Below are 27,838 nucleotides of genomic sequence, written 5' to 3' on the forward strand. Positions count from 1 at the left end.
ATTAAAAAGAGATTGGTAACAGCTCATCTGTCAGTGTGTTTGCAGTGTCATTATGGGAACGCATTCTTGTGAAAATATATAGTGTTTGTATCATATAAGAAAAAACACAAGCTGGATACATAATTCGGACGTATCCGATTTGGACATAATTATACGGCCATCGTATGTGAACGCGAACTAGGCGACTAGACGGTTTGCAGGGTGAACTATGTACGTGTGAGCCTTAATAGTGGACAATAAACATCTGAGCTGATGGCGATTTTATCATTCGATGATTGCGGACTTCACAAGGCGAATTTCTAGGAGGTTTGTAATCTATTCGCCAAAGCACGCGCCTCCTTTTCCTCGATCCGCCGAGAGTTTTTGACTCATAAATGGCGACAGAGTGGTGAACAAAGTTGCCGAACGAAGATAAATGTGTGTTTCCATCGCCGCGCTGTTCGTGTTTTCCAGTCTATTTTCCAGTCTAGTTTATTACCCACCTTTCTCGCCCGACGGCGTGCATAAATGCCCCATAAACAAACAGGGTCCCATGGCGATGATGATGCTTAACGTTACATCGAAACAGTTTTAATGTTGTTTTACTTCATATTTCCCTGGAAACATAAAGAATAATACGTGAACACGAAAAACATTTAAAGATTCCAAATGAATATTTTGTATGTGCGCGAATTCCAGATATAATCTTGAATGTTCGTTTTTGCGTAGTTCATGCATTTAAAACACACGTTAATTATCGTAGAATATATTTAATTAAACGCAGCATACAGTTAATATAAATTATTGTAATATACTGTTAACAGTATGGTGTGTTTGTATATTTCAGAGAGTGTTCTTGCAGACAAGGATTTGTACAAGAGGATAGTATTCAACGGCTGGAACATAAATTACATATTTATTTTCTAGTTAGAATCTTCATAGTAAATGGTGACCTTTTGCGATCAAAAAAGGATGCATTGTGATACATAATATATCAAAGTGCATAAATGTTACACTAAATCGGGTAACGGATACTTGTTTTATCATAAAAAATATGTTATATTCGTATTTATTTCACAAGTAATTAGCAAACGTTTTCACACAGATATTCTATACAAAAAGTTTTTTTTTAAAGTGCGGTGTTTCTTGATTTCTACATGTGTGCACTACGACTATGACTGCGATGAATCCGTATGCGTTTCGAGGTTGGCATTTGCCGTCGTACGCCGACGGTGCGGCGGCGGCGAATTACGAACGTAACTACCACATGTATGGCTCACTTCCGTCCGGATACTTCGCGCCGTCATCTTCAATGTACCCATTCAACCCGGAACCTCAAAAGCAGCACATCGGTGGCGACTGGAAGCTGCAGAGCTCATCCGTCTGCTCGACCTCCTCGGACGGCTCCCCGAACAACCTGCGCGAGCAGGGCATGACCAAGCCCTCGTACGAAGGACTGTACAAACAGAACGCTTGCCGGAACGCCGACAGCTCGGACGAGCACGCGCGCTCGTGCTGCGCCCTCTCGTGCTCGTGCAGTAGCCCCCAGCAGCGGCTGCCGATGCTGAACAACTCGTGGGCCGGAGGCGACCTCGGAGGTGCGCTGGACTTCAACAAGACCTCCATGGCCATGTCGACGATGTCACCTTACCAGTCCCTCTGTCAGAGAGGTAGGGATCTTTGATACATTTATATTACATTAAAAGCGCAAAATTAACACATATAAATAGTACGAACAGATTTTTATGCTTATTCATTTTCAACTTATTTAGAATCAGGTAGGTCTTTCTTAATGAATCATACAGACAGCGTAACACATTTTCAAGCTGCAGTTCATCAAACTAATTAAATACAAAAACAACAGTAGTCGAAACTCAATTAATCACTTCCTTTTGTTGTTGAGGTTTGACGGTTGACGGTTTGTTGTATATATTACATGTATGTTACTTTCACATGTATATAGCACACAGAACAAAAACTAAGGACAATTCGCATAATTTCCAATAGGCAATACAATAAACATTTTAAAATCGAAGCAAATTATACATCGCCGTTTTCATTATACAAATAACATGTATATTAATAATGACACTTTAGAGGGTCACTAAATTTTCACAATATTTTGCAAACATTTGTATCAAGCTTGAATAAATATATAATAATCGGAACTAAAATTATTTAGATCTATTAGTTTCAATGAAACTATCAAATAATTGTGTAGGGTTAATTCGTTATTCTTAATATGTAGTTTCGGTGAAAATAAATGTGTATATAAATCTCGGCGGCGTATATAACTAATTTAAAACAATTTTCTAGATCAAGATGGTTTGTAAATGTGTGTTCATATATAGATAAATATTGTCATTGTACATAACACGATTAAATACGTTAACAAGAAATAAAAGTGAACGAATGGATTCATAAAACTGTTAAGCAACATACACGAGGTGCAATTAATGCATATTCGGACACGCGCTTTGACTTCTGACATGACTGAAGCGTTCGACTGATAATTAGACTTGTTTCAATTAGGTAAAGAAAACAAACGTTGACCAGCAAATAATCCTGTCACAAAGAATGTCAAGCGACCTTACTTTGGGTGCACGCTGTTTACTGCTAACCATTGAAACTTGCATGTACTGCTAACAGAATTAAATACTGAAATACTGCAATAATCTATGTTTATTATTTATCAATTTATTAATGTATTTTTTATTGTGCTATTCAATGTAAGGCTTCTTACCTTAATTACAAAAATTAATTGGTTTTAATCGCGACGTGTATATAAAATAACCATTACACGTATTTAATCTCTTTTTTTCTCAAATGTGTTGATATACATAAATTATTAAAGCTTTACTTTATCTTTTTTTATTTCAAACACTGTTTTTCCCGTTAATAAACGAATACTTGTAATTTTATAATATTTATGTTTATTTTAAAAATATCGGTTTAACTTTATTTTACTATGCATTATCTTTTTTGAACAGCAAAAAAAGTTATCTTGCTAAATTTTAAAATCCGTCAACCTTTTCCAAATTAATGTTTATGTGTTTTCGGTTTAAGTTTTACATGTCGCTGGTTATCATATTAAAATTATACGTATCATCCATACTTATATGTAAGAAAATTATCAAATATTGCCAATATAAAATACATATCTGTAATTTATGCAGTCTAAATTCAATATATAAGCTTCACATTCCGTTTAAAAATATTAAACATTACGGTATTGCGATGATAACTTCGTCACAAAAGCGAGAAATAAATTTGATTTACAATTTGTATTTCCAGTCTAAATTTGTATTTCAGTTATAGCTAACAATTATGTGCCGTAATTGATACATAACGCCTGTTATGCGGCGGCCATTTAAATATTACAAAATCAGCATTCTCCATTAGGGCAAATATAATTTATTGCTTAAACTTTTTATTCGCACCAAGTTACATATCGACAAATTACAACTCAACATTCTATTTATCAAGGACATGTTGATAACAACTGGTATATATTTTATTAGCCTAAAGCTAAATGATAATGTTACATATGTTTAATGGTTAATAACCTACCTTTCTTGACTTTTTATAGAATTAAAAATCGTAATAGCGTAATCGTATAATATGCGTCGAAAAAAGCTTAGTGTCTGGGAAAAAACTTCCCTAAAATTATCTGCCAAAAAAAAATAAACAAATATAAATAATTTATAATATTATTGTTTAACAAATTTATGTAAAAAATAGGCACATGTATTCATTTATACATAAATACGTACCAGTTTCTATAAACATATTATATACAATTTTGTTTATGTTAATATATCTTAATATCTTATAATCTTATTCAACAAAGCATAGAGCATAAAACACCCTTTCATTAAATCATCGCCATTTTTTACATTATTTTTTACAGAAAAATAATTTCGGCAATATATGTATTGATAACTTCACAAAGTATATCTGATCAATTGTGATATGAATTATTTTGTAGTATTTAATTTACATGCATTGATCATTAATTCATCAACAGAATTATTTACTTATTAAGGTGATAACAATCGTCTAGGCCACACAACGCTCAAAAGTGCTCAAATGTTGACATGTTTGTACATTTATAAGTAGTGCACTCACCTGCATTTATGATAAAAGGCTGTTAATGAAAAAAAAAAGTTTTAAAGAAAGCAAACTTTTTTGTTTTGAGTTTAATTTATTTCTGCAATTCACACACACAAAAATAGGAGAGTAGCGAAACCTCATTAGGTGGTACGTATTTTGTACTTCATCATTTCGCAAGGCCCGGGTTGATGGATTAAAGACCATGACAGTAAAACAATAAAATCAGGCGAAATATGTTTGCAAGGCAAAACACGACAACTTTGCGAAGTGTGCGTTCGGTTATGGAAGAGTAATTAATCATATATTTTCGCGAGTCATTCTGGATTTTATCAAGTGTAATAGTAGGAGGTCAAATAGAAATAAATGCCCAATAAAGGAGGTTTTTGTGGCAATCAGGCGGTGTCCGGTGGGTAACGACGATCACGAAAGGTATACAATGTAATTGACATAAAGTATCTATATTGTGACAATCTCGACATTTGCCGATCAGACTGCGTTAAATTGTTTGCCGTAGTCGAATTAATACCTTCGCATTTAATATGGACTGATGCACGTGACCATTCTTTTGTGTAATCCTACTTATATCAAAAGTAAATGTATATACTTCAAATCCTTCTTTGCCTTCAACGTAGTATAGCATATCACATACCAATTAGTTTCACATAATGCTATTTCCATAAATATAATCATCATTAAATCATGGACTGATTTTTCTCACCAAATAGCTTTAACTTATTTCAAGTTATATTTTAACAGTAAATCATGAGTTTTCTAGCGATTCTTTTGTTCCTGTAAATATGTCCAGTTAATCATTTTAGTTTGCAAATTAACAACGGACATCATACACGATTTGGTGATTACCAAATTTCCGCAATGCCGAAACATCACAAATAATCTAAATTATTAACGCAAAATCTCAAATAACCACTCGTGAAAAAATATTAGAAATTTAACGCCGTCTGTAAAAAAACAACATTGTTCGTAAATGAAATAAATGAAATAGGAAGCGTTTGTAGCGCAAGTACATTTGCTAAACAGAAAGCAATTAAATACATACACATATCAATAACCACTTAATGAATAACAACCCGTTATTGAGCGACACTATTTCAATAAATATGTAAATTCCTGTGAATATGAAACTATTAAATTTTTATTAATAATCATTTCGAAAAATATGGACAGTTAATGAAATTATATCGGCGTTTCCTAAACGTACACACGTTGCCGCAATATAACAGCGCGTGTAAACTGAATCCATGAAGGAAAGAAAAATATGACATTTTTGATCGCTATTGATGATGATAATGTGTTATTCTGAGTCATGTATAACTGATCACTTGCGCGTGCGCACTCTCCATTAAATGGAATATACTTTATTAAGTTGAGTTGCATTTGATTGTTTTGTTATGCAGTTCTGAAGCTGGGTTGATACTCTTTCGTCCATAGCTATAGTATTGAGTACAATATGTTTTCTTTATGTTTGCGTTTGGTTATCTCCTGTCATTTCCTGTTATTATATGTTAAATCCCGAACTCCGGCTTTAGATGTTGTTCCAAATAAAAGTCTGCAATCTTTATGTCGTGATGATTACATTGTTAATAATTTTATGACTTCGTGTTAACATAATATCGACCTATAACACATGTTAAATTTCAAAAACCGATAACTAAATTGTAATTGCAGTATTCAATTCTTTACGGCGTTCTATTTGCGGGATACAATTCTTTACGGCGTTCTATTACTTATTTCCATTGCGGTATTCAATTCTTTACGGCGTTCTATTACTTATTTCCATTGCGGTATTCAATTCTTTACGGCGTTCTATTACTTATTTCCATTGCGGTATTCAATTCTTTACGGCGTTCTATTACTTATTTCCGAATCACGTTTAATCATATCAACGCTGATTTATTATCACAACAGCAAAATATATATATATATATAGAATAAAACCCCAGTAAACAAGCGTGACATTGAATTTTACTTTGATGCACTGCAGTTCGAAAAAACGTACGAAAACCCGCATACGAAAATGGTTATAAATCATAGGGCAGGCAACATTATAAACTTTTTCAACAAGGCCCTTTAGGCAGGTTTTATTACCTCCTCGGGGCTAAGCATAATAATTGTAGCTTGCTCGCAGACAACGTTAAGCTTATTCATAATCTTTATTTCACATCTAAGCATAAAATCTTGCGTTTATTGCCTCTTTGTCGAAACTCTAAAGCAAGCAGAGAGTCATGTTGCCAGACTTCATAGGCGCGCTCATTTTCATGGTATATTCTTCCAATATACTTTTTAGCGCCAAGTGATTGCATAAATTTAACAGAAAATGCCATAAATTACCAGTCCACCATGTTAATCCTGCTTTTCTTGTATTCGTTTAACGGCGTCTTCAAACTTTCTTGCCACCATGTTTTTTTTCCTTTTATTATTCGTTTAATATGAGCATCTAGCACGTGCAATCCTAAAATTAAACGTCGCTTCACCTGGTCTTGTCCTTCGGGGTTATAGGTATTTAATATTTTCATCCGATTAAAAACAACTATGGACACTATTTAGGCCACTGTTCTCGGCTGCTTGGTCTTCATGTAGTTAGAATTGTATCGATGTTGAAATATTGTTGTTCTCGTTATTTAAATAAACGATTATCGTTGTCTCCTTAGAGAGAATCGTCGCTGTTGGTTGTTCTTCGTTTGACATAAAAACTTCTTTCATTTTCGAGTCTCTAAAGTCTAGGCGAATGTTTACAAAAAATATCACGTCATGTTTCTATAGTTTTATTTTTGCTATTAAGTACTTGTTGATGTTTTTGGGTACTTTCGGCCAGTTGGAAGTTTCCAAACCATCTAGAAATACACATGTACATTAAACAGCTAATACAACAGTAATATATCAATTATTTTGTTAATGTTTTTTCCAAAATAATAAATACACCAAAAACGCGTGAGATATATAGAAACATATGCACAAGTTGCGTGTTCATAATGGTTATTCAATTATAACAAAATGTGCCAAACATGGCGTTCAGACGGATTGGTATAAACAATTCATGAGCGACATTCGTGTTATGATCCTGTGTGTATTTCTCATTAGAAAATGAATTTTCAGTTACTGTTTTTCTTTTTATTGTTAGAAATCGATTAAAGTCTCATCTATATTAACAACTAGCATCGTAATTAATTAAATTAACACATGCGCGTGATGTTTTATTTTGTATGCTTATAGAGTGAGTGTATGTTTCATGGGAACGCTTCTGGTATACACGGCAGCGTAAAAGTGAACACGTTTCTTTAAATGTATTATGGACTTTAACCCATATATCACTAGTGGACTCTCCCATCCGTCTAAATCGGATCAATTTTTTTTCAAAAATAAGGGATGTCTAGTATATTTATTGCTATATTTAGAATATTTCTTACAGAAATTCCTTTAAGCAAACAGCGCAGACCATGATGAGACGCCGCATCATGCGGCTTCTCATCTGGGTCTACGCTGTTTGCCAAGGCCTTTTTTCTAGACGCTAGGCATAGAAGGGTTAACTCAGAAGCCTGTTGTTCGTTTAAGTGTCCGCGTAACGTTTCAGTGTTTATTTAATTATCTAGACCAATATCTAGAGACATGGTTTGGTACTTAAATTAACACAATTTACTGACCTAGCTTGAATAATATGGGCCTTTATTGATTTCCGGAAACTCTAACGCTTGACACTGCGCGTGAGGTACTCATTTAGAATGTCACGTGGAAATACATTCAACGTTTTTTTCGCTTGCAATTTCGATTAGTAACTGAGAGATGGCTGTAATAAAAAGAATAAATTGCATCCAAAAGTAAAATTTAAGACCAGTAAATTACGTTATAGCGTCATGATTAAATTCCAATGCATTTAAAGTACTTTCCGGAACTATTTTATGTCATTATTGCGGAAGAGTACCTCACATGTTTTCCATTTCTCATCTGCGGACTCGTCCTAAGTTCAGGAGCTCGCGTTAATCTAATTTAAGCGGATATAACTGCGGGAGGAGGTAAAAAATGAACATTGACTTACAGCAGAATAGTATTATTCCGACATTATCTGGTCTATTCACAGTTAAATACCGATTCGCCACCCAATTCATTTTGCTAATGTTCTCAATAGAAAGCTGCAGGAGTCTTCGGAAATGACTTTTCCTTGGTGTACACCTGCGTTTAGACTTACAATTGCACACATAACACTTCAATCAATTATCCTCATTTATTTTATCATTTCATCGCAATGCGGTATAATGCGTTGTTCGTTCCAATTTACATATTGTATCCATGCTTATATAACAAATGTAGCTTTTGCAGCAAAGAGGATATGCACTAAGTAGAAGAAATATGCCAAAATTTACAGAAGGAATGGTATCCATCCCATACGTTTTTGGTTCATGTTGAGATATTTGAGTAATGTTTTGATTGTTTTAAATTATTCATGCTAGAAGAACGTATTAATATCTCGTCTGCATTCTGTTAGACATCGTTGATCTTTCACGTTCCGGGCATGCGTCGTATGATGGAAACGTGAAATTAAACAAAGTGGAGCTTGGGCCGCTGACGAGAACTCTATATTCGTATTAAACAATACGATGTCCTTCACTGACCAATTTCCAGATACGCTATTGAATAGTACATCACAAAACCCTAACAACTTAATTATGAGGATGCATATACCCTTATCCTTATATACCGTATAGTACGGCACAAAACCCTAACAACTTAATTATCATGAAGCATATACCTTTGGCTTAATATACCAGATGGTACAGCACAAAACCATAACAACTTAATTATCATGAAGCATATACCCTTGCCTTAATATACCAGATAGTACATCACAAAACCCTAACAACTTAATTATGATGATACATATACCCTTACCTTAATATACCAGATATACATACCTTTCAAGTGGGATGCTTACATCACCCATATATTTTAACCCATTTATGCCTAGCGTCTAGATAAAAGGCCTTGGCAAACAGCGTAGACCTTGATGAGACGCCGCACGATGCGGCGTCTCATCAGGGTCTGCGCTGTTTGCTTAAACTAATTTCGGTAAGAAGTATTCTAAAAATATAAATAAATATACTAGACATCCCTAATTTTGGAAATAAATTGATCCAATTTAGAAGTATGGGAGAGTCCACTAGGCATAAATGGGTTAATCTTTTGGGGAGATTTAAGACCAAAAAATATGGAAAATGTATTTTATCATCTATGTTTAAATCATTCACATAAAAAATTGGTTCATCTGTTGTATTAAGTCCCAGTACAACTCAAAAATTATTTTCAGACGCTCGGAGAATAAAGGGCGTTGCTAATAAACAAACTGAGCACAGAGAAAAACGCCGTGCATGTTTCTGTCTTAAAACTCTCAATGAACGATCTATTCTATCTATTCCTGGTGGGACTATCATATTTGTTGATTAAATCATTAAAAAAAATTAAATGTATTTTTATTAGATAATTGAGAAAATAATAACCCTACAGTGCTCGATGCATGCTGTAGACTGGTCGCTTTCAACGCTGGTTTTAGTTTTTTTAATGTTTTAAAAACCGATATAAAGATGTCAAAATTGATATGTGCCATTTTAAAGCCGGGCTTCAGATATAACCAAAGCCCAACATTTTTGCTTCAGCATTGTATGGTCCGCATAAGTGTCATTAAGACAGATAAATGGTAGATAGCGCTCGGTTATGGCAAACTCGAAACATCAGCGTTACTTAAATGCATTTTGCGATGCTTAATGCGCTAAAACCGAAGTAGCGTGACACATTGTTAAAGTTAATGTGGTTTAAAATAACGATCTATGAGTCTAATAGAAATCAAATTAAATATTAAATTTTGTACTAGATTGATTACAATTTCTCACGCTTGTAATTCCTAACCATAAAATATAATGTTTGGTACATTATTACGCGTAACGTACACTTTACAGTAAAATGTGAACTCCAATAACGTTAATGTTGTTACATAACTGGTGTTTAAGGCAGACATTATTATATGAAATGATAAACTGGTTTTTATTTATCTCTTTAACGAGAATGATCCCTGCCAAATCTATAGATTCTTGCAAAAACACGTCTCTTTTCAAAACATTCCAAGCAAAACGAGCCACCATTTTCCCGTCCAACTGCGCCGATATATTAACCCTTTCAGTGCGGGAACCGAATTTTAAAGGCCTTTGCAAACAGTTTGGATCCAGATGAGACGCCACAGAACGTGGCGTCTCATCTGGATCCAAACTGTTTGCTATTCTGATAGTATTCTTTGAAAAAAAATGAAGAAAATGCTTATTTTACAAATTCAGCAGACGACATTTTAGCAGACGATAAATTTCCCAGCATGCAAAGGGTTAATAACAGCAACACGGTGAAATTCCAGTAAACTATAAAACAATAATATAAATCACAACTGCTGTATTGTGAGTTATTTTGTACAGGTACACACGATATTTCGTGATGCCCAATGCAATAAAAAACACTTGAATGTAACATCAATTGATTTCAAGAATACAAAGTAGATTTTTGTAATGTATTTAACTCTGGATTGAACATTGTTTGTTTGTTCTGCGGATATATTGCCGTGAAAATATATAATAATGTCAAATATATATAATTGTGTGTCAATCTAGTAGTATATTTAAACTTTTACTATTTTTAAAGTAAAAGTTAAAAATTCTTTAATGACTTTTAGATTTCAATAAATAGCCTCGGATAGTTTGGAAATACCGGAAGGTATTTTTTTGTTGTAAATTCGTATCCTTAAACTTTTGTTTAATATCTTTGTATAATATAAATCATTATTTGAACATACGTTTTAAGTAGAAATATACATGTATCTTACATACCAGTTTTCTTTAATTTCAATATTAAACTAGCATTACATGAATTTCTCTTGAGCTTGGAAACAATTATCACATCTAGCTTTATGCGCGTAGTTGTAATATTTAATTTAAAAAGCCATAAAACCTTCGAGCAATTCAAAGTGAGCCATTTGTTATGCCATAAAGCACCCACTGCGTTAGAAGAAACATTAAGAAACTAAATCTGAACAAAGAAAGTTTGAGTTTCGCTGAAATGTGCATTAGGTTTTCAAAGGAACACTTTCCCGTGTTTATTGACTTTTGCATTAAAAGAATCGAATTTTACGATTAATTGATCTTTAAAGAAAACGCGAATTATACATATCAGATCTTGTATATTTGAGACACTATTGCGATAACACTTCGACCATATAATCGTATTACCTATCTTGAAAATCTATATGACCGGCCTTAGGGCACTTTTCAGTATCACACAGAGGTCAATTTTCCGCTAATTGGCGGTCGCCATAAAATCAGGTACGTGTCCCCCCAGGGCTTTAATGTGGTACACATTTTATTAACTTTAAGTTTGAAGTGTAAATTAAATAAATGTACAGAATTGTATAACCGGACTACCACCTACACAGCCTTATGTGCATGTGGTGGAAATAAAAGTCTTGTCCAACCTTGTCTTAACCCATTTATGCCTGGTGGACTCTCCCATCCTTCTAAATTGGATCCATTTATTTCCAAAATTATGGATGTCTAGTATATTTTTTCTATATTTAGAATATTTCTTACAGAAATTCCTTTAAGCAAACAGCGTAGACCCTGATGAGACGCCGCATAATGCGGCGTCTCATCTGGGTCTACGCTGTTTGCCAAGGCCTTTTTTCTAGACGCTAGGCATAAATGGGTAAATGGAATGTGTACTCTCTTGCACACTGGTGTCAATGTTATTTTGTATACAATACAAATGTACACATTTAACAAAACAAGACGCGATATTTGTTTTAAACTAGTCGCGCAATGAAATGTCATTAATTGCACGTATAAGTGTCTAAAGGTTATGTCTAACAAGTGATTTTAGACAGTTCAATTATGCAAATAAGAATATACATATACAAATACACAGCATGCATATAGCGCACACATTATTTACATGTTCTATTGCGCTTCACAATTATAGATTAGTTATTAAGACACAAACTTGTCAACAATATACATTTCTGTTCAAGAACGTTAAAACAATTTACTATTTTAGTTACCGGTAACAAAAATGCTTCATATTAGTCCTACAATAATACACATTTTGTTATCTATCTGAAGAAAAAAGGAAGGGACTAAGATCTCTCTTGGTGTTTTTTTTCAAGGTCAATGTTTTGTTAAAGTAAAATAAATGAATAGTATGATGCTCATATAAACATAAGATAATTGTAAGTAAATACCATGGTATGCTTAAAAATCCGGAAATCAAATAACAATATATTTGAAATATAAAGTACATTTAATAACAGCACAGTATAGCGTATAGTATATACATTATGCGTCATTCACTTCATGTTGATAATGTAATACATAAACCTTGAAATAAAGTGAATATGACCGTTTTAAGAACAATCTTTTGATTTCTTCCAGAATATTTTCAAAAGTATTTGGCGATTTATTTCAAGCACAGTTTGAAGGCATATACGCATGCATGGATCTAGATTCAAGGGCGTTCGAAATTGAACTTTCCTCAGTAATAAGTGTAGGCGCTAATTCTACAAATCATTTCTTAGCACACACTGTGAATGTGTGCTTTGAATAAGAGATAAACAATGTTAAAAACTTCGCCTGCGTCCAGACGAAAGAACAGAAATAATTACTGACAATAAAAATTAATGAAACCATCTTACGATGCGAAAATAGTACGGGATTTTTCACCACTACACTGCTGATAAGCATATTTAGGCTTTACTGCTGTGTTATCTGCGCCGTAAAACCCGTTAGTGACAAAAACAATAGTAGAACCATCTTCAAGTCACGACCTGAGAAGCAGAGAGATATCGTCTGAAATTCCCACTGATCTTGTTTATTTATTGTCAAATTCATCCGCGCCTGTTCTTGGTACTCTCTGGATGTACCAAGAGTCAGCATAGAGCGCTTTTGTGGCAGACGAACAATCTTAGAATCCCAATGTTGCAACAATAGGAAACAATTAGTGTCTGTCTGCTGCGAAAAAGCCGTCTGCTCAGATAGGCCGTCTGATTATTGTCGAAAATTAACTTTGTCACGTGGCAGGGGCCGCGTGTCCATCAAAAAGGATTGTTTGACAAAATTTCTTTGATGTCTTACTTTGTAAATGGATGTTGCATGTTTCTAAATTGTTTACACAGTGCAAAACAGAATAGAATACTTTAGTTTGACTTAAGCATATATACAGCTCATTGTCACATAGTACGGAGGTGGTATTTTTGTTTGTGGGAGGTAATCATCCTCAATATTTTGCTATTTATATACTCTTATTAATTTGGCACAAAAATTCATATTAACTCCAGGTCTTTTCTCATTAAATTATAAACAAAAATATACACAATCCTACAAAAGTAACGTTTTAGAAAACGAAACACGTAAAAAAATGAATATATCAAAGGTATCACCAAACGGGAGCCAAAATAATCAATGATTATCAAAACTTCTAATGGATAATTTTACCATGAAACTACATAGCTTGCATACTGGTACTGCAATCAGTATATTCGGCAAAACCAACATTAACCCATATAAACACGGCCGTAAGACTGTAAATCAACAAGAGAGTGACATACACCATTAAACTCATTATTTAAATATTTACAAACCACGCTGCTTTGTTTCAAAAAGACGACGTTTACGACTTGTATTCGGGTGTTTGATCTGCATAAGTTTAAAGGGGACTGTTTGAAGATCTGCATGTATTGCAAAATAAACCATTTATGTTGCGCATATCAAACAAACACAGTGTGACAAATATACGTATAAAATAAAATATAACAGACGTTAATCAATCCGTACAAGTGTATTACAAGTACGTTATTAAATTACATATAGCTTCAACTACGTACGATATTTACGGCACGTACTTTACTAACAAGATATTACAGGTGTGAAACGGTTAGTGCTACGCACACCTTTGAAAACTGGCAAATATAACTTTATTTATTCATAAATAACACTTGAAACGTATTATATTAGTATTATAAATAATCGGTGTACTCTTACATTACTCGTAAACGTGGTTGTGTACCAAATTATTCATTTGAACAGTTAAGGACTTTATGGTACGTCCAGGGAGGTTTCAAACAGACAGTTTTGTTCTTGAAATATTTTGAATTGTTATAAAGCACTATGCATGTTTAAAATAAAAATTAATCGTTCCATGCACCAAACTTTGTAACTGAACGAACACAGCTATGTTTTCGCTTAGCTGTGCTAACACGATCTCCCTATATATTTTATATGACCAAAAAGATCATATCATAGCGATGAAGGAGGAGAATGTATATGTGCTTTAGGTCGTACCCGAACAGTGGATCCCAATACTATGCCTCTGCATCCGCATATAAAGCGTAATAATATCCGCGAATGAGATCACGAGTGAAATCTAAGGCTACAGACAAGTGAATAGCTGGTCTGGAGCTATGCGAGTCGCATAAAGCATAAGAACTATTTCCGCACTATTGAATTGGACGAACACCGCAAAATAAGTAAGCACAGTTTGATTAAATATGTGTGACTTATCATCGTGGTCAATATTACCGGCATCATCGCGGAACTAGTTTAATAGGATATATAGTATGATATGAATGTATTATTTAATGTATTCCTATGAAATTATCAGCATTTAATAGTATACCTCAGTCAAACGCTGAGGTCCATTGCCCGACTCATTGACGTGTATAGTTATAATGACTAAGTGAGTCAGGCGTGCAATGTTCAAACAGATTTTCGAAGGAGCAAATAAGCATATTTTCTTTAATTATTGCAATAAATTGTTCAATTTTGTCTCTGTTTGCCATAAAAATAGTTACTGTACTTTCCTGAAACCCCGAATCACTTTGTGTTGTGTACAGGTTTTTCTTTGTAGTAAACCACTTTGGCTAAACATACCTTGCGCTACCAGGGTAATCATATTTTTATGACACATAATAAAATCAATTTTGTCGCTATGATGTATCTGCACTTATTTCAAGGCTGGGTGGTGATTGCTGTTAATTGTCTGTATTATCAGACTAAAGGATCGGGTGTCCGTATATGCCTCGTGGTAGGTTAAGCGATGAAAACAGTTTGTGTATAACTGAAATTAATTACGGTTATGGCTTGCGTCTAGAAAAAAAGGCATTGGCAAACAGCGTAGACCCAGATGAGACGCCGCATGATGCGGCGTCTCATCAGGGTCTGCTCTGTTTGCTTAGAGGAATTTCGGTTAGAAATATTAGAAATATAGAAATAAATATACTAGACATCCCTTATTTTGGAAATAAATTGATCCAATTTAGAAGGATGGGAGAGTCCACTAGGCATACATGGCTGTAGAACAGCACCAAACCTCGCAGCACTGAAACGCCACACCAAACGTTCATTCCAAGAATCTGCAATTGACTTGTTGAGATAAAGCCCATGCTTACAGCGTTATATTGAAGGTTGATCGAAACTACACAGAATAGTTGACATTAAACATTTGATCAGAGCAAATGTAATAAATGAGAATCCATTCGTTTGACCAGTTGATGACTCCGATATAATAATTATATATATTAGTAATTGAATTACCAAAATAGAGATTCAGCATAATTATAAAGGAAATACTAAGCTACTTGGTGTAAATAAATGTAAACGAAAGTACCGTTTATTTACTTTCAATACACGTTGCAATATTTTATTTATGACTGAGTCTGTACTTGCACGCTGGGTATGCGGATACTTTGATAACAGATGGCACTTCGATACCAGATAACAACAAAAGCTACGCGCGAGAGGTAAATTCCTGAGTTTTTTTTTAAAGTTATATCATAAATATTAGTTTTTTAGACAAGGCGAGTTTATTAATGGTGTATCCTTTTTATATTGGAAAGAAAAAAATCACGGAAGAATGGTAGATTTTTGTCCCAAAAATAGAACATTCGGTCGGAAAAACAGCATGAACTGGGTGAACAGTAAACATTTCAACAAAATAATACTACTTAGAAATATTGCAAGAAATCGTTTTTGATTTTCCAGCTTGTAGGGTAATCACTGTGCTTCAAATACTGAAATTTTGATAGTATTCAATGAAATATAAACAAAGATAGAGCATGTTTTAATAGGTGGTATTCATGAAGTTGCGGATACTTTGATTCCCGATATAGGGCACTTCGGATAACAGAGACTTTCAACAAATTGGGGACTCTAATAACCGAGTTTTATCTTCTACATGAAATGCATTTATGTATATTATGGCTATTCTTACCAAACATATTGAAGTACGAATCAATTTGAATTGTCAAGCGCGACACATGGGGAATCTATGCATAACGTAATTACATACACATGTGAAATATAACAAATGGCGCTGTTCGTTTTCAAAATTCTTATTACTATTAATTTATATAATTAATATTATAAATGAAAATTTTAAATAAGATTCAAATGCTAATTTATGCTTATATAATTATGTCACGTTTATCCAAGTTCGTATGCAGAATGTTTTGTGTTTAAATGAATAACAACGACGGGTATGCACAACTTTGACACAACCATCGTGTGATTAAATCGACCGCCTGTACCATTATTGCTATTTTTTATTTCATGGCATTAAGCCAAAAAGTTCTAATAGAATTTCGGACCTGCATCGCTGCTGAAATTTAGCTCTTAGCAGTTTTAGCGGAGTGATGTTTCATGACATGCTATCTAGTATATAAGTAAATGGCCTTAGTACCTTCATTAGGACATAATTATACATGCTTTAGATCAGCCGTTTCGCTACAAAGAATGTAAATTAAAATTACATAGTACATGAAGTTAAACAATTTTAAATTAACATCTTCGATATGTCTGATGAGTTACATTTTAAATGTAATTTAAAATTGTTAAAGCTTGTGTACTATGCGAAGATCCAGCTGTTGGGTGACTCAAAAGCTGGAAAATTTATGGTCATAAAGACTGAACTCATTAGGCATATCGAATAGTTTCACGTGTGTTTATCACATTTATACCAAATCATTATCATATTCCAAAGGGATGAGAACATGTTTCGGTAATTCGTTTTTAATTTACGTCAGTACATACATTTTTATTTATTGCCTGCTCACTAAAAAGTATTCCACAGCGAATTCTGCATTTCTGATCACTAAATAGTGTGTTATATCTGGTAAAAAGTGTCGAGTAATCTGAAATCGAAGCCCCATTGTCTTTGGGATGATCGGTAAAACAAGTGTCCATGAAAATTTGGCATCCGACTCTTAAAACATTTGAATTTCCTCAAATACGTTAGTTAACTAAAATTTAAAATGTTGTAACATTTATGGACATATTGTTCTTTTATTTCGATTAGTTGGCACGTTCTTGCTTTATTTCCAAGTATTTTTTATTTTGGTGAAATACGTACTGATCATCGAATTCATAATGATTATAGATGGAATTTTATCTTTTTTATTATAATCTACTGTGTTTTTCCACGATTTTTCTTACTCCGCAATACGAAGTACTATACCATTAATCGACCAAACAATGTTACGTGTCTGAAAACCAAATGAACAGTACATACATGCAAAAAAGCTGAAGAACTCACTTCTCGCTTTTGTTGTTATCTGGTATCGAAGTGCCATCTGTTATCAAAGTATCCGCATACCCGTCGTGATTTGTATATGGCAAAGATTCACTAACGGTGCGATTCTTCGTTTAGACTGTGAAAATGTATACTGGATATGCTGCCAATACTTCATACACGACCTAACACGTCGAGCGTTAAGGTCGTCGAATAGTATGGGAATATTTCATCACAACACATGCATGGTATCTATTGACGAATTCTACTCAGTTAAGACTTTTACAACATATGTTGTATTAGTCTTTTATTTTACTAGGCAGCAGCAACCCTTGTAAAAAGAAATATTGATTTATACAAACGTGTACAGCATTGCCAGCAAGGATAACTAAGAAGGCTAAAGAACAAAATAATAGAAACATAGCATATCGTTCACCCTTAAAGCTATTCAGCGGATTTATTCCCTGTCTGTTTTTTTTGGTTGCATAACAATGAGTTTGAGATGAGTATGTAATTTTCCAGCATCATATGTAGCCTTACTGTACGTAAGTGTAATAAGTTATTGTGGAAACTATTATATGAAAAATTGTGTATTATATATGTTAACGTAAATATATTAGTCAAAGCAAGGTTCAATACATTTGAAACGTTACATATTTCCCATCAATCGTTTTAACTAGCGCTCATTGGGTCATTGTCGACCTGAAATGGCTTGAAGTCACCCGGGGGTGACTTCAAGCCGACTCATGTCACCCTGGGGTGACTTCAAGCCGACCGGGTGACTAGAATCAGCTTGAAGTCACCCCTGGGTGACATGAATCGGCTTCTAGTCACCCCCGGGTGACTTCAAGCCATTTCAGGTCGACAATGACCCAATGAGCTTAACTAGCAAACACAAGTAAACATAATTGGTTTGATTCGAAGCCTTGCAACGTTACTTGTGTGGGGATCTGTTATTTACTGGCCTCAGTAAAAGTAAGGCATAAGCACTTAGTTCTTGTTAACCAATTCACTTGGGGAAAGGTATGTAGACGTCACAAGGATACCGTTTTATGAGTTTAATACTTTTTTGTAATATTCATTAAAACAGATCAACAAACGAAAGGTGTTGGACATACGCGATCTTTATTTCCATGCGATTCAATAAGTGATATGAGTTGAGTGCTTAGTTATGTATTGCAAAATGATCAGCAACTATTCATTTAGTATATTCCACAGTGACTACTTCACAACCGCCTTTAGATGTTTACTTTTGATGCCTGTTCAATAAAAATGCTATATAAAAGGACTATATACATAAAGACGACAATAAATGTGTTTCTTTTCTACATATTTCAACATCGATTCTTCGGTGCACGCTTCAGATTTTTCCGTAATACATTCGGCTTGAATAAAATTTGATATGCCAATAAACTTAATGAATACAATTTAAGAAAACAATAATCATACATGTAACGTGTGGACACTAGTGGTCATCGATGACTAAGTATTCAAATTTAATAACCTAATAAATAACGAAAGAAAGAAGTAAATTGCGAGACATAAATTTTATTCACCACACACTAAAACAGGAAGTGGTCATTTTTACCATTTATGACATGGTTTACTCCTTATAAACAAGGAAAGTTCGATTTATATGGGCAAAAAATACAGGAACCGGCTACACTACACTATGCCTCAAGGCTAACATTCACTTGATTGGACGCCTGTCAAACTCAGTTTATTTACATGTAATGAACCAGGCATGTGCGCGAATACCGGACACGTCATATCTCGTTCATAATGCAGGTTAACGTCTGAAAACGACACAACTACATGTATCTTTAATGAAAATTAAATTTTAAAGCAGGTGAAATTTGTTGACATGAGGTCACGTGTGCAGCACTCCTCGCGCAGTTATTAAAATCTCACCGGTACTTGTCATGTGCTTGGAAATAAATTTAATACATCATTCATTTCGTGTCAATTATGTTTTTGATCTAAAGCCAATAATAGAAACATCACAGAAGGTTGTGGATAAACAAGAAATACTTTTCTTAAGTATATAAAGTGACAATGTTTGAATATATTTTAAACAGATTCATGTCATTGTAAAATAATAAAACACACCAATGTCGCTCAAATGTCCAAAGAAAACAGATAATTCTTGTGATTTAACAACGCAACTCAACACTATGTTACCTACAAGACCATTATAATTAACAACATGATATTGATTGTTTGGTTTTTTATTATTGATGTATGCGGGAAACAGACCGTCGTTACTTGGCATGCTTTTACTAGGCCAGGACAATTGTCAGTGTGCTACTGAACTATTGATTAACAAGCTCTCGATTTTTTTCTTCAGAAATGTTGGGCAGCTTGACATCGACTCATATTGGCTCAAGCCAAAAAAGAAGCGAGCAAGTAAACGTTGTTATGTAGAATCATTGCTTTAACATTGTCGAGGTATATAAAGTTATAAACATATACATGTGCTCGGATTTCGGGGTCAATTGATTGTAAATTGTGGGAAAACATTTTTATTTAGCTTCAGTCAAATGTAAAGATAGGTGAATTTGATGACTACTATTGAAATGTGCATACTAAGTAATTCAGTGGCTATTTTGTTTTTATTTTGGTAGTAGTAACCTCGCGAAATGCAATCGGTGCATCTCAATTTAACTAGCTGCAGTGTGGTCAATGACACCTGCCATAGCGGCTGAGACCTTTGCCATTTCTACAAACGGCAAGCTTTTTTGTTACCTTAAATGATATTTGTAAATAATGTATTTTTGTCTATTTTGCTGTCGTTTGTGGTAAAAAAGTGATTAAAACATTGTGGACCACTCATCTGGCACAAATCTCTTTTACGTAGACTGAAATTTTCATATGCAATCGTGTCGTGCAAATTTTATTATTTACACATATGTTTATATTCTGATCTATCGAATTTCGGATATGGCGAATGTAATATCCGAGTACTTGATACACCAATAAATTGGATTCATTTTAATCACAAATAATTATATAATTATAAGCATGCATACCATTTGATTTATTTTTTATTAAAACATGTATGCTAATGTTGCGTTTTGACCCATTATTCTGCCTAGAATGAAGCTTTAATTAACAAGTAATAAGCTTACAATCTTTGACTTGAGCTGTCAATACACACTAGTGCAACTGTGCACATTAACCTCCAATAAATAACTAACTTGAGCGTTTACAGCGCTACATCAAACGAACCGCTATTAATCTCAATTGCAAATGATATAAGTAAATCTACGATAGGGGACTGTTACGCAATTTATATATCCTATAAAACCACGGTTGTCTAATGCTGTACACATTCGCGGTGGTGGAAAGTAAGGATTTGTTCTTCCTGGCGCCGATATGTTCTCGTCCAATTAACAATAATTAATGTGACTTTCGTGAAAAATTCCATTACCATGTCAAACATAACTATGTTCTTAAATGTGTCTCCTTGGTATTACAGAAAAGACTCGTATAGCCATTTATGTCGAATGTACATGTATGGATTCCGTCACCGTCCATGTTTCAATGTATTTCGAAGACAGATTGTTGTTGTCGTCTAGCCAGATCAGGTACCGGAAGTAAAATCCAACATTGGGTAAATAATGTATTATGGGAAATATTTGGCAAAAGTACTCTTTAAAATTACCCCAACAAGGATGAACCACTTCTCACTTTGATGACTGCTTGATGTTATCTCCTCGAAAAGTTGTCGTTCACATAGTGTGCCATCACAAGAAAATCCGACCAGATTGTGTAGGATTTATTTTATCGGTTCAGGTATTATATTATGAAAAGTAGTATCCTTTTCTTTTACATTTTGAAAATAGTGTATAAGTTCAGGCTAAATTTTAAAAAAAGACAAAATAACAACGGTAAAAGTATTGAACCACGTGGCAAGGCTATCATCACGTGGTTGATTATTAAGGCAAGGATTTGATCTAGCTATGCTGGTTCCAGTCAAATCTTTTCGCGGAGGTTGTGCTTGATGGTGAGCTACAGTCTTAACCCATTTATGCCCAGTGGACTCTCCCATCCTTCTAAATTGGATCAATTTATTTCCAAAATAAGGGGTGTCAAGTATATTTATTTCTATATTTAGAATATTCCATAAAGAAATTCATTCAAGCAAACAGCGCAGACCCAGATGAGACGCCGCATTATATCATCTGGGTCTACGCTGTTTGCAATGTCCTTTTTTCAGGACGCTATGCATAAATGGGTTAAGAAACTATGGAAATTTAAGAGTTGGAATCGTGTGAACCACTTTTCCTTTTGCATTGTTACAAAGCACTACAATCGCTACATTGGTTGTTAAATTCATATGATTTGGACGCAAATATACAAGGTACACATGACTAATATATTTGTTAATCGAGCGGTACATATAATTGAACAAATGGGGATATAAACATGTTGATGAAAAAGTTGTTTTGTCATTTTTGGCGGTTGCTTCGAATTAGAACTGACACGATTTTAAGCAAGAAGTACATATAATTGAACAAATAGTTATACATATTTACACATATAACTATGATGAACAAGAAGTTGTTCTGGCACTTTTGGCGGCTGCTTCGATTTAGAACTGACGAATTAAACGCTTTGTGTTTTATATAACATGGACCGATAACGTTGTGTTGTATAGATCCATGTAAAACAGTATTTATCAGATGCATTGTATGTCCAGTAATAATGTTTTCTAAGCAATGTGGCGTTGGTTATTATTGTACAGATTTAATAACACCAACAATATTCATGATTTCCCAAGCGTGGTAGCGCTAGCAGATATATGTTTGGTGTAAATCTCTAAAGGAAATAAACAACAAAAAAGTTGTTTCGATGAAACATCGTTGCAAAATGATGATGACGAGAACAGCGGAAAGTCTCCAACTCCAATTCGAGATAGTTCCTCGCAGCAATACCAAAGGCATATTTAAGATTTAATTTCGAAAAGCTTGCACAGTTACATTGCATTGTAGATAATGCATTTTAAATGGTCGCAAAATGATTCTAGATTACTATTGAAACATTATTTTATTCTGCGTTGTGTGAAAAGGCATCGGTGCAAGCAGGTTAAATTTTTGTTGATTTGATGTTGTTCGGGGAAAGTCTAACAATCTTACTTCTAGTGTGTTATAAAGTTGGTCTTGCATAGGCTTGAATGTTATTGTGATTTAATGCCAAGGACCTATACACACGGCAACTGTATCACGTAGGGAAACTATAAGATACAATACACTTTTATTTACATATTTCGAAAACCAACATCATAACATTTGAACACACGCGATTAATTAATTTGGTAGTATTTCAAAAGACTCTTCATTTAACGATATCGTACAAAACTCATTAGAAATAACACTTAATCGAATACTGCGCTTCGTGCAGTTTATTATACCACTAATTGTTCACTATAAGCTTCAATGGACCATAAAGCACGTTCTTATTTCCAAGCCACGACATTAACGCGGGCGAATTATTTTGTAAATTGCTACTTTTCTTAATTGATAGGTACTTCTACTTAGAGATACTGCGCTTATCGATGCGACGGAATTGCGATGCGCATTATGTAATGGCTTACATATGCATGTAATAGGATTGCGATAGCTGCTATTGTGCAATGCATACAGCGATTTCAGCTCTTGAGCCAACACTTAGGTCGATAAAAGTGAAGAATGCAGTGATTTTCGCGTAATAATGTCAAATATTACTACATAATGTCCATGTATGATTAGGGGTTTTATAGTTTTGTCCCAGGAAAAAGGAAGACAATGAACCGTTAACAATTCTCTTTTCAATAAATATATATTTAATCATAGTTTTTACGCATAACGTATTTTACAAAATGGCTGTATGATTTTGTCTGGTGAGAAGTTCGGCTAGACCCTAAGCCTGCTTGAACCACGTGTGTTTTTCATGGACTGTTTCGAGGCGGTGATCTACTTTTTATGTATAAGGCTCTTCTGTTACAAAAGTAGTGGATCATAACAAAAATGTATCTCCCTTACAGTTTTTGGTGATTTATTGTTTTCTATAGAAAAACAAACTTCTGCACTTTTCTTAAATTAAACTTAAATAAAAAAGGACAAAATAAGTGAATCGTTACTAATGAAGTGAACTTTTACAATTATAATTCGTAATAAAATGATACATATGATGTTAATTTAATTCTAGTGACGCATGCTCATATTTCACAAAATTGAACACTTTACATACAGAATAATATAAGACATATAGCAACATACTGATACAAGTGATACACAACAAATGCCAATGTTTAAGGTTTATATCACATATTATAAGCGCATATAACAGTCACAATTAAAACACATTTATTCATCTCTTATCAGTGTATGGAATTTAAACGCTAAACACTTCACCCTTCTACTGCAATATTGGGTTTGTAAGTAAGTCAGTAAGAATCATGCACATATATAAATTATTGTGATAAAATAAGTTAAATAAACAGAAGTTAAGGCGAACAGTACAATTTGCTGTCATTGGGAAATTCGCGGAATCATATGATTTTATTATAATAAATATCAAACCTTAAACCAAAATATCTATAACAATTCATTGCAACCGATCTCCGTAATAAATAAGCAATTAAGTAAATGCCAACCACATACAACGGAAGAACCGTTTTAGATTTGTTTACAAATTACACTGGCGTCTTTTCTAACCCCAAATTCGTAATTTGACATCACCAAAATTGCAAAGTTAAAATATTCGGCATAGGTAACACAGCACCATAAAATATTGAGCGAATCGACCAGTTCACAATAACATCTTTCTTCTTCCAACAACGCCCACGTTTTGTAGGAAACTATTGATGGATATTTAAAGTAGAGCACTTAGCAGATACTTTAGCATAATTTTGATAAGTTGAATAAAATACTTTATTGCAGGTAAATAAATGTTTCACACATTGATTTAGTTTTTAGAGAAAATAGTTTCCGCATTTATACAACTTCAAGCAACACATAAGATAATTGTTTGTTGCATATTACTTTGTTGCAATAGAATGAAAGCATGAAAGTCGGCATACCAAAATGGAAATGCGGACATGTGTGTCTGCAATTAAAATTTTGGGACACATGTGAGATCAACATTTGGCAAAAAGTCATCCAAAAGTTTGGGAATAAATCAACTTTTCTTTCGCTTAAATGAAAACTAAACATTTGCAATTCCCGTTAAATTGTTGCCATATTGCAAAGTGAAGCCGTCTTTAATTGAAATTCTCAGGTTTACAAATAATGACTTTTAGTGTCGTAAACTCTAGCGGTTGTAAACAAGATATACCCTTTGAGAGCGAATTAGTCATAAAGTTTAGCCAATTAGAGGACATTGCTTTAAACAGGTTACATTTTTACGACAACCGTCTTGTGTGGTGTCTGCAGCATTTCATTGCGATCAGGTTTTACGACATCAAGCGGTTTAGAGGTGACGGAAATCTCGTAAAACTGGGGCCACATATTGCCATATGATCAACGATATCGGACTTATATCGTTGATTCACAGAAAATAATAAAATAAAATTAATCCAAAGCCATCTGCACAATGATCGCGAGTTCGAAAGCGGCTAGTTTTACCTTATCATCCCTGTCCGTTATTGACACTTCGTTTTATTTATATATGCTTATTCAAATATCATCAACCAGCTTGACATTCGGGTTTGATGGTGGTCTAAGTATTAATTATTATTAAACAAATAAACATACGTCGCATGACTCCATATTTTGTTACTTTAAATCTTGACATTTAGAGTGTCGATTTAATGATTTAGACCGATAATGTGTTGATGATGTTGACGCTCAAGATGTTCTTCAGTTCTAAAAGTTAGTTTTATCAATATTGAAGTTTCATCCTGCCATTCAAAATTAATTTCATCATTGAACAGTGTGGATTTGCTGTTGTTTCTTTTTATTATGGCACCAAAACCAGCAACACTCGATTTATTAAGTCTTTACCTCGTATGCTGATATCATTGTTGTTGTTGCTTTCGCTGCTGGATTGGTTGCTTTCGTCGATGCGGTTAACGGTATTGTTGTTGTTGCTACTGCTGTTGTTGCTGCTGAAGCTCTAGCTGTTATCGATGACCCTACAAACGAAGTTGCTTTTGTCTTCGAAACTGTGCGTTGATCTATATTTTACCGTCGACGTAATTGAGCCCGTTGAGGTTCTCATCGAGATAATTACCATTTGCCGTAGGCTTATGTTCCTCAGAAAAATTCTCAATTTCCATACGTTCAAGGACTAATCATGCTCCACGTTTTTGATATCACATTAATTAGCAGTTGGCATTAAACGCGTGCTTGCATGCTCCATCAAAGAACTTTTTGGTTCTTGAAATAATTGCCGAATATATGCATGTATATAGTACACACATTTTGGTTGAGTGTCAAAGACTGTGTATTTTACTTGAAAAATTGTAACTATAATATAAAACAATAAATTATTTCATGTGTCAAGCTTTCCCATAAGGATGTATACGATTGATGCTATATTTCCTCTAATTAAAACCAACTGCATATAGTTGTTGCAATAAACAAAAGATATTAATAGTTCGTCGCTGCAAATAATATTGTTATTGATTAAAAATATAGCGTAAACTTAAAGTTTAACCTTCAATATTATATTAAAAGATGTCTTGAATTTAAAAAAAAACACAGTTCAAGATGTAAACGGCATTTTAAGTATGCCGGACATTAGCTGAAATAACTGTGAGATTGTCGTCAACTTTTATTGAACAACTATTTACGGACACTGTCGAAAGTATTGCTTCTATATCGTGATGTTTTTATTTGACGCTGTAATTGTGTGTCAAGTCGTTTTGTTAAAATAACTTTAGGTCGCGAGTTTCAGTGTGTTTTTTGTATTGTGCCATCTTGGAATATGCATGTCTTTTCGTAATAGACTGTCAAAAATATTTCTATTTTATAAGTAATGTCTTATTCAATGTGATATAAACATAGCAAGTCCATACAATGATGGGGATTTCTCTTCAGTATATTTTAATCTCCAATCTTTGTATAATATGTCTACATTCACGATCGAGCTCCAACATGGATATGAAGTAATGTGTACATTATAAATATGAGAATATTGAAAATTATAGTACATTTTCAGTTTATTTCCGAGACATATGTTACACTGGCTCTATGTATAATTGTAAATGCGTTATGTGTCATGTAATAAAATATTGAGTCATCAACTATAATCCGCGAGAGAAAAAAAACACTCAGATACATGTATTGCGAAAAAATCATAAAAAGACTATTTCGCTCATTGCAGATGTATACATATTCAGACTCAAAACTAAGATGTATACATATTCAGACTCAAAACCAAGATGTATACATATTCAGACTCAAAACTGAGATGTATACATATTCAGACTCAAAACTAAGATGTATACATATTCAGACTCAAAACTTAGATGTATACATATTCAGACTCAAAACTTAGATGTATACATATTCAGACTCAAAACTAAGATGTATACATATTCAGACTCAAAACTTAGATGTATACATATTCAGACTCAAAACTAAGATGTATACATATTCAGACTCAAAACTTAGATGTATACATATTCAGACTCAAAACTAAGATGTATACATATTCAGACTCAAAACTTAGATGTATACATATTCAGACTCAAAACTGAGATGTATACATATTCAGACTCAAAACTAAGATGTATACATATTCAGACTCAAAACTTAGATGTATACATATTCAGACTCAAAACTAAGATGTATACATATTCAGACTCAAAACTTAGATGTATACATATTCAGACTCAAAACTAAGATGTATACATATTCAGACTCAAAACTTAGATGTATACATATTCAGACTCAAAACTGAGATGCATACATATTCAGACTCAAAACTAAGATGTATACATATTCAGACTCAAAACTTAGATGTATACATATTCAGACTCAAAACTAAGATGTATACATATTCAGACTCAAAACTTAGATGTATACATATTCAGACTCAAAACTGAGATGTATACATATTCAGACTCAAAACTAAGATGTATACATATTCAGACTCAAAACTTAGATGTATACATATTCAGACTCAAAACTAAGATGTATACATATTCAGACTCAAAACTTAG

The 27,838-nt window shown here is 33.7% G+C and overlaps 1 protein-coding gene across 1 annotated transcript in view; it reads left to right on the forward strand.

The window, feature by feature from the left end:
* The first annotated feature begins 1,162 nt into the window (after positions 1-1,162).
* Positions 1,163-27,838, forward strand: part of LOC127860541 (homeobox protein php-3-like) — a 42,096-nt gene continuing 15,420 nt past the window's right edge. Inside the window, exon 1 of the mRNA XM_052398648.1 lies at positions 1,163-1,649. Coding sequence (XP_052254608.1) covers positions 1,163-1,649 — 487 coding nt within the window. The remainder of the gene's footprint in view (positions 1,650-27,838) is intronic.

Source organism: Dreissena polymorpha, chromosome 15, assembly GCF_020536995.1.
Source record: "Dreissena polymorpha isolate Duluth1 chromosome 15, UMN_Dpol_1.0, whole genome shotgun sequence".
Classification (NCBI taxonomy): domain Eukaryota; kingdom Metazoa; phylum Mollusca; class Bivalvia; order Myida; family Dreissenidae; genus Dreissena; species Dreissena polymorpha.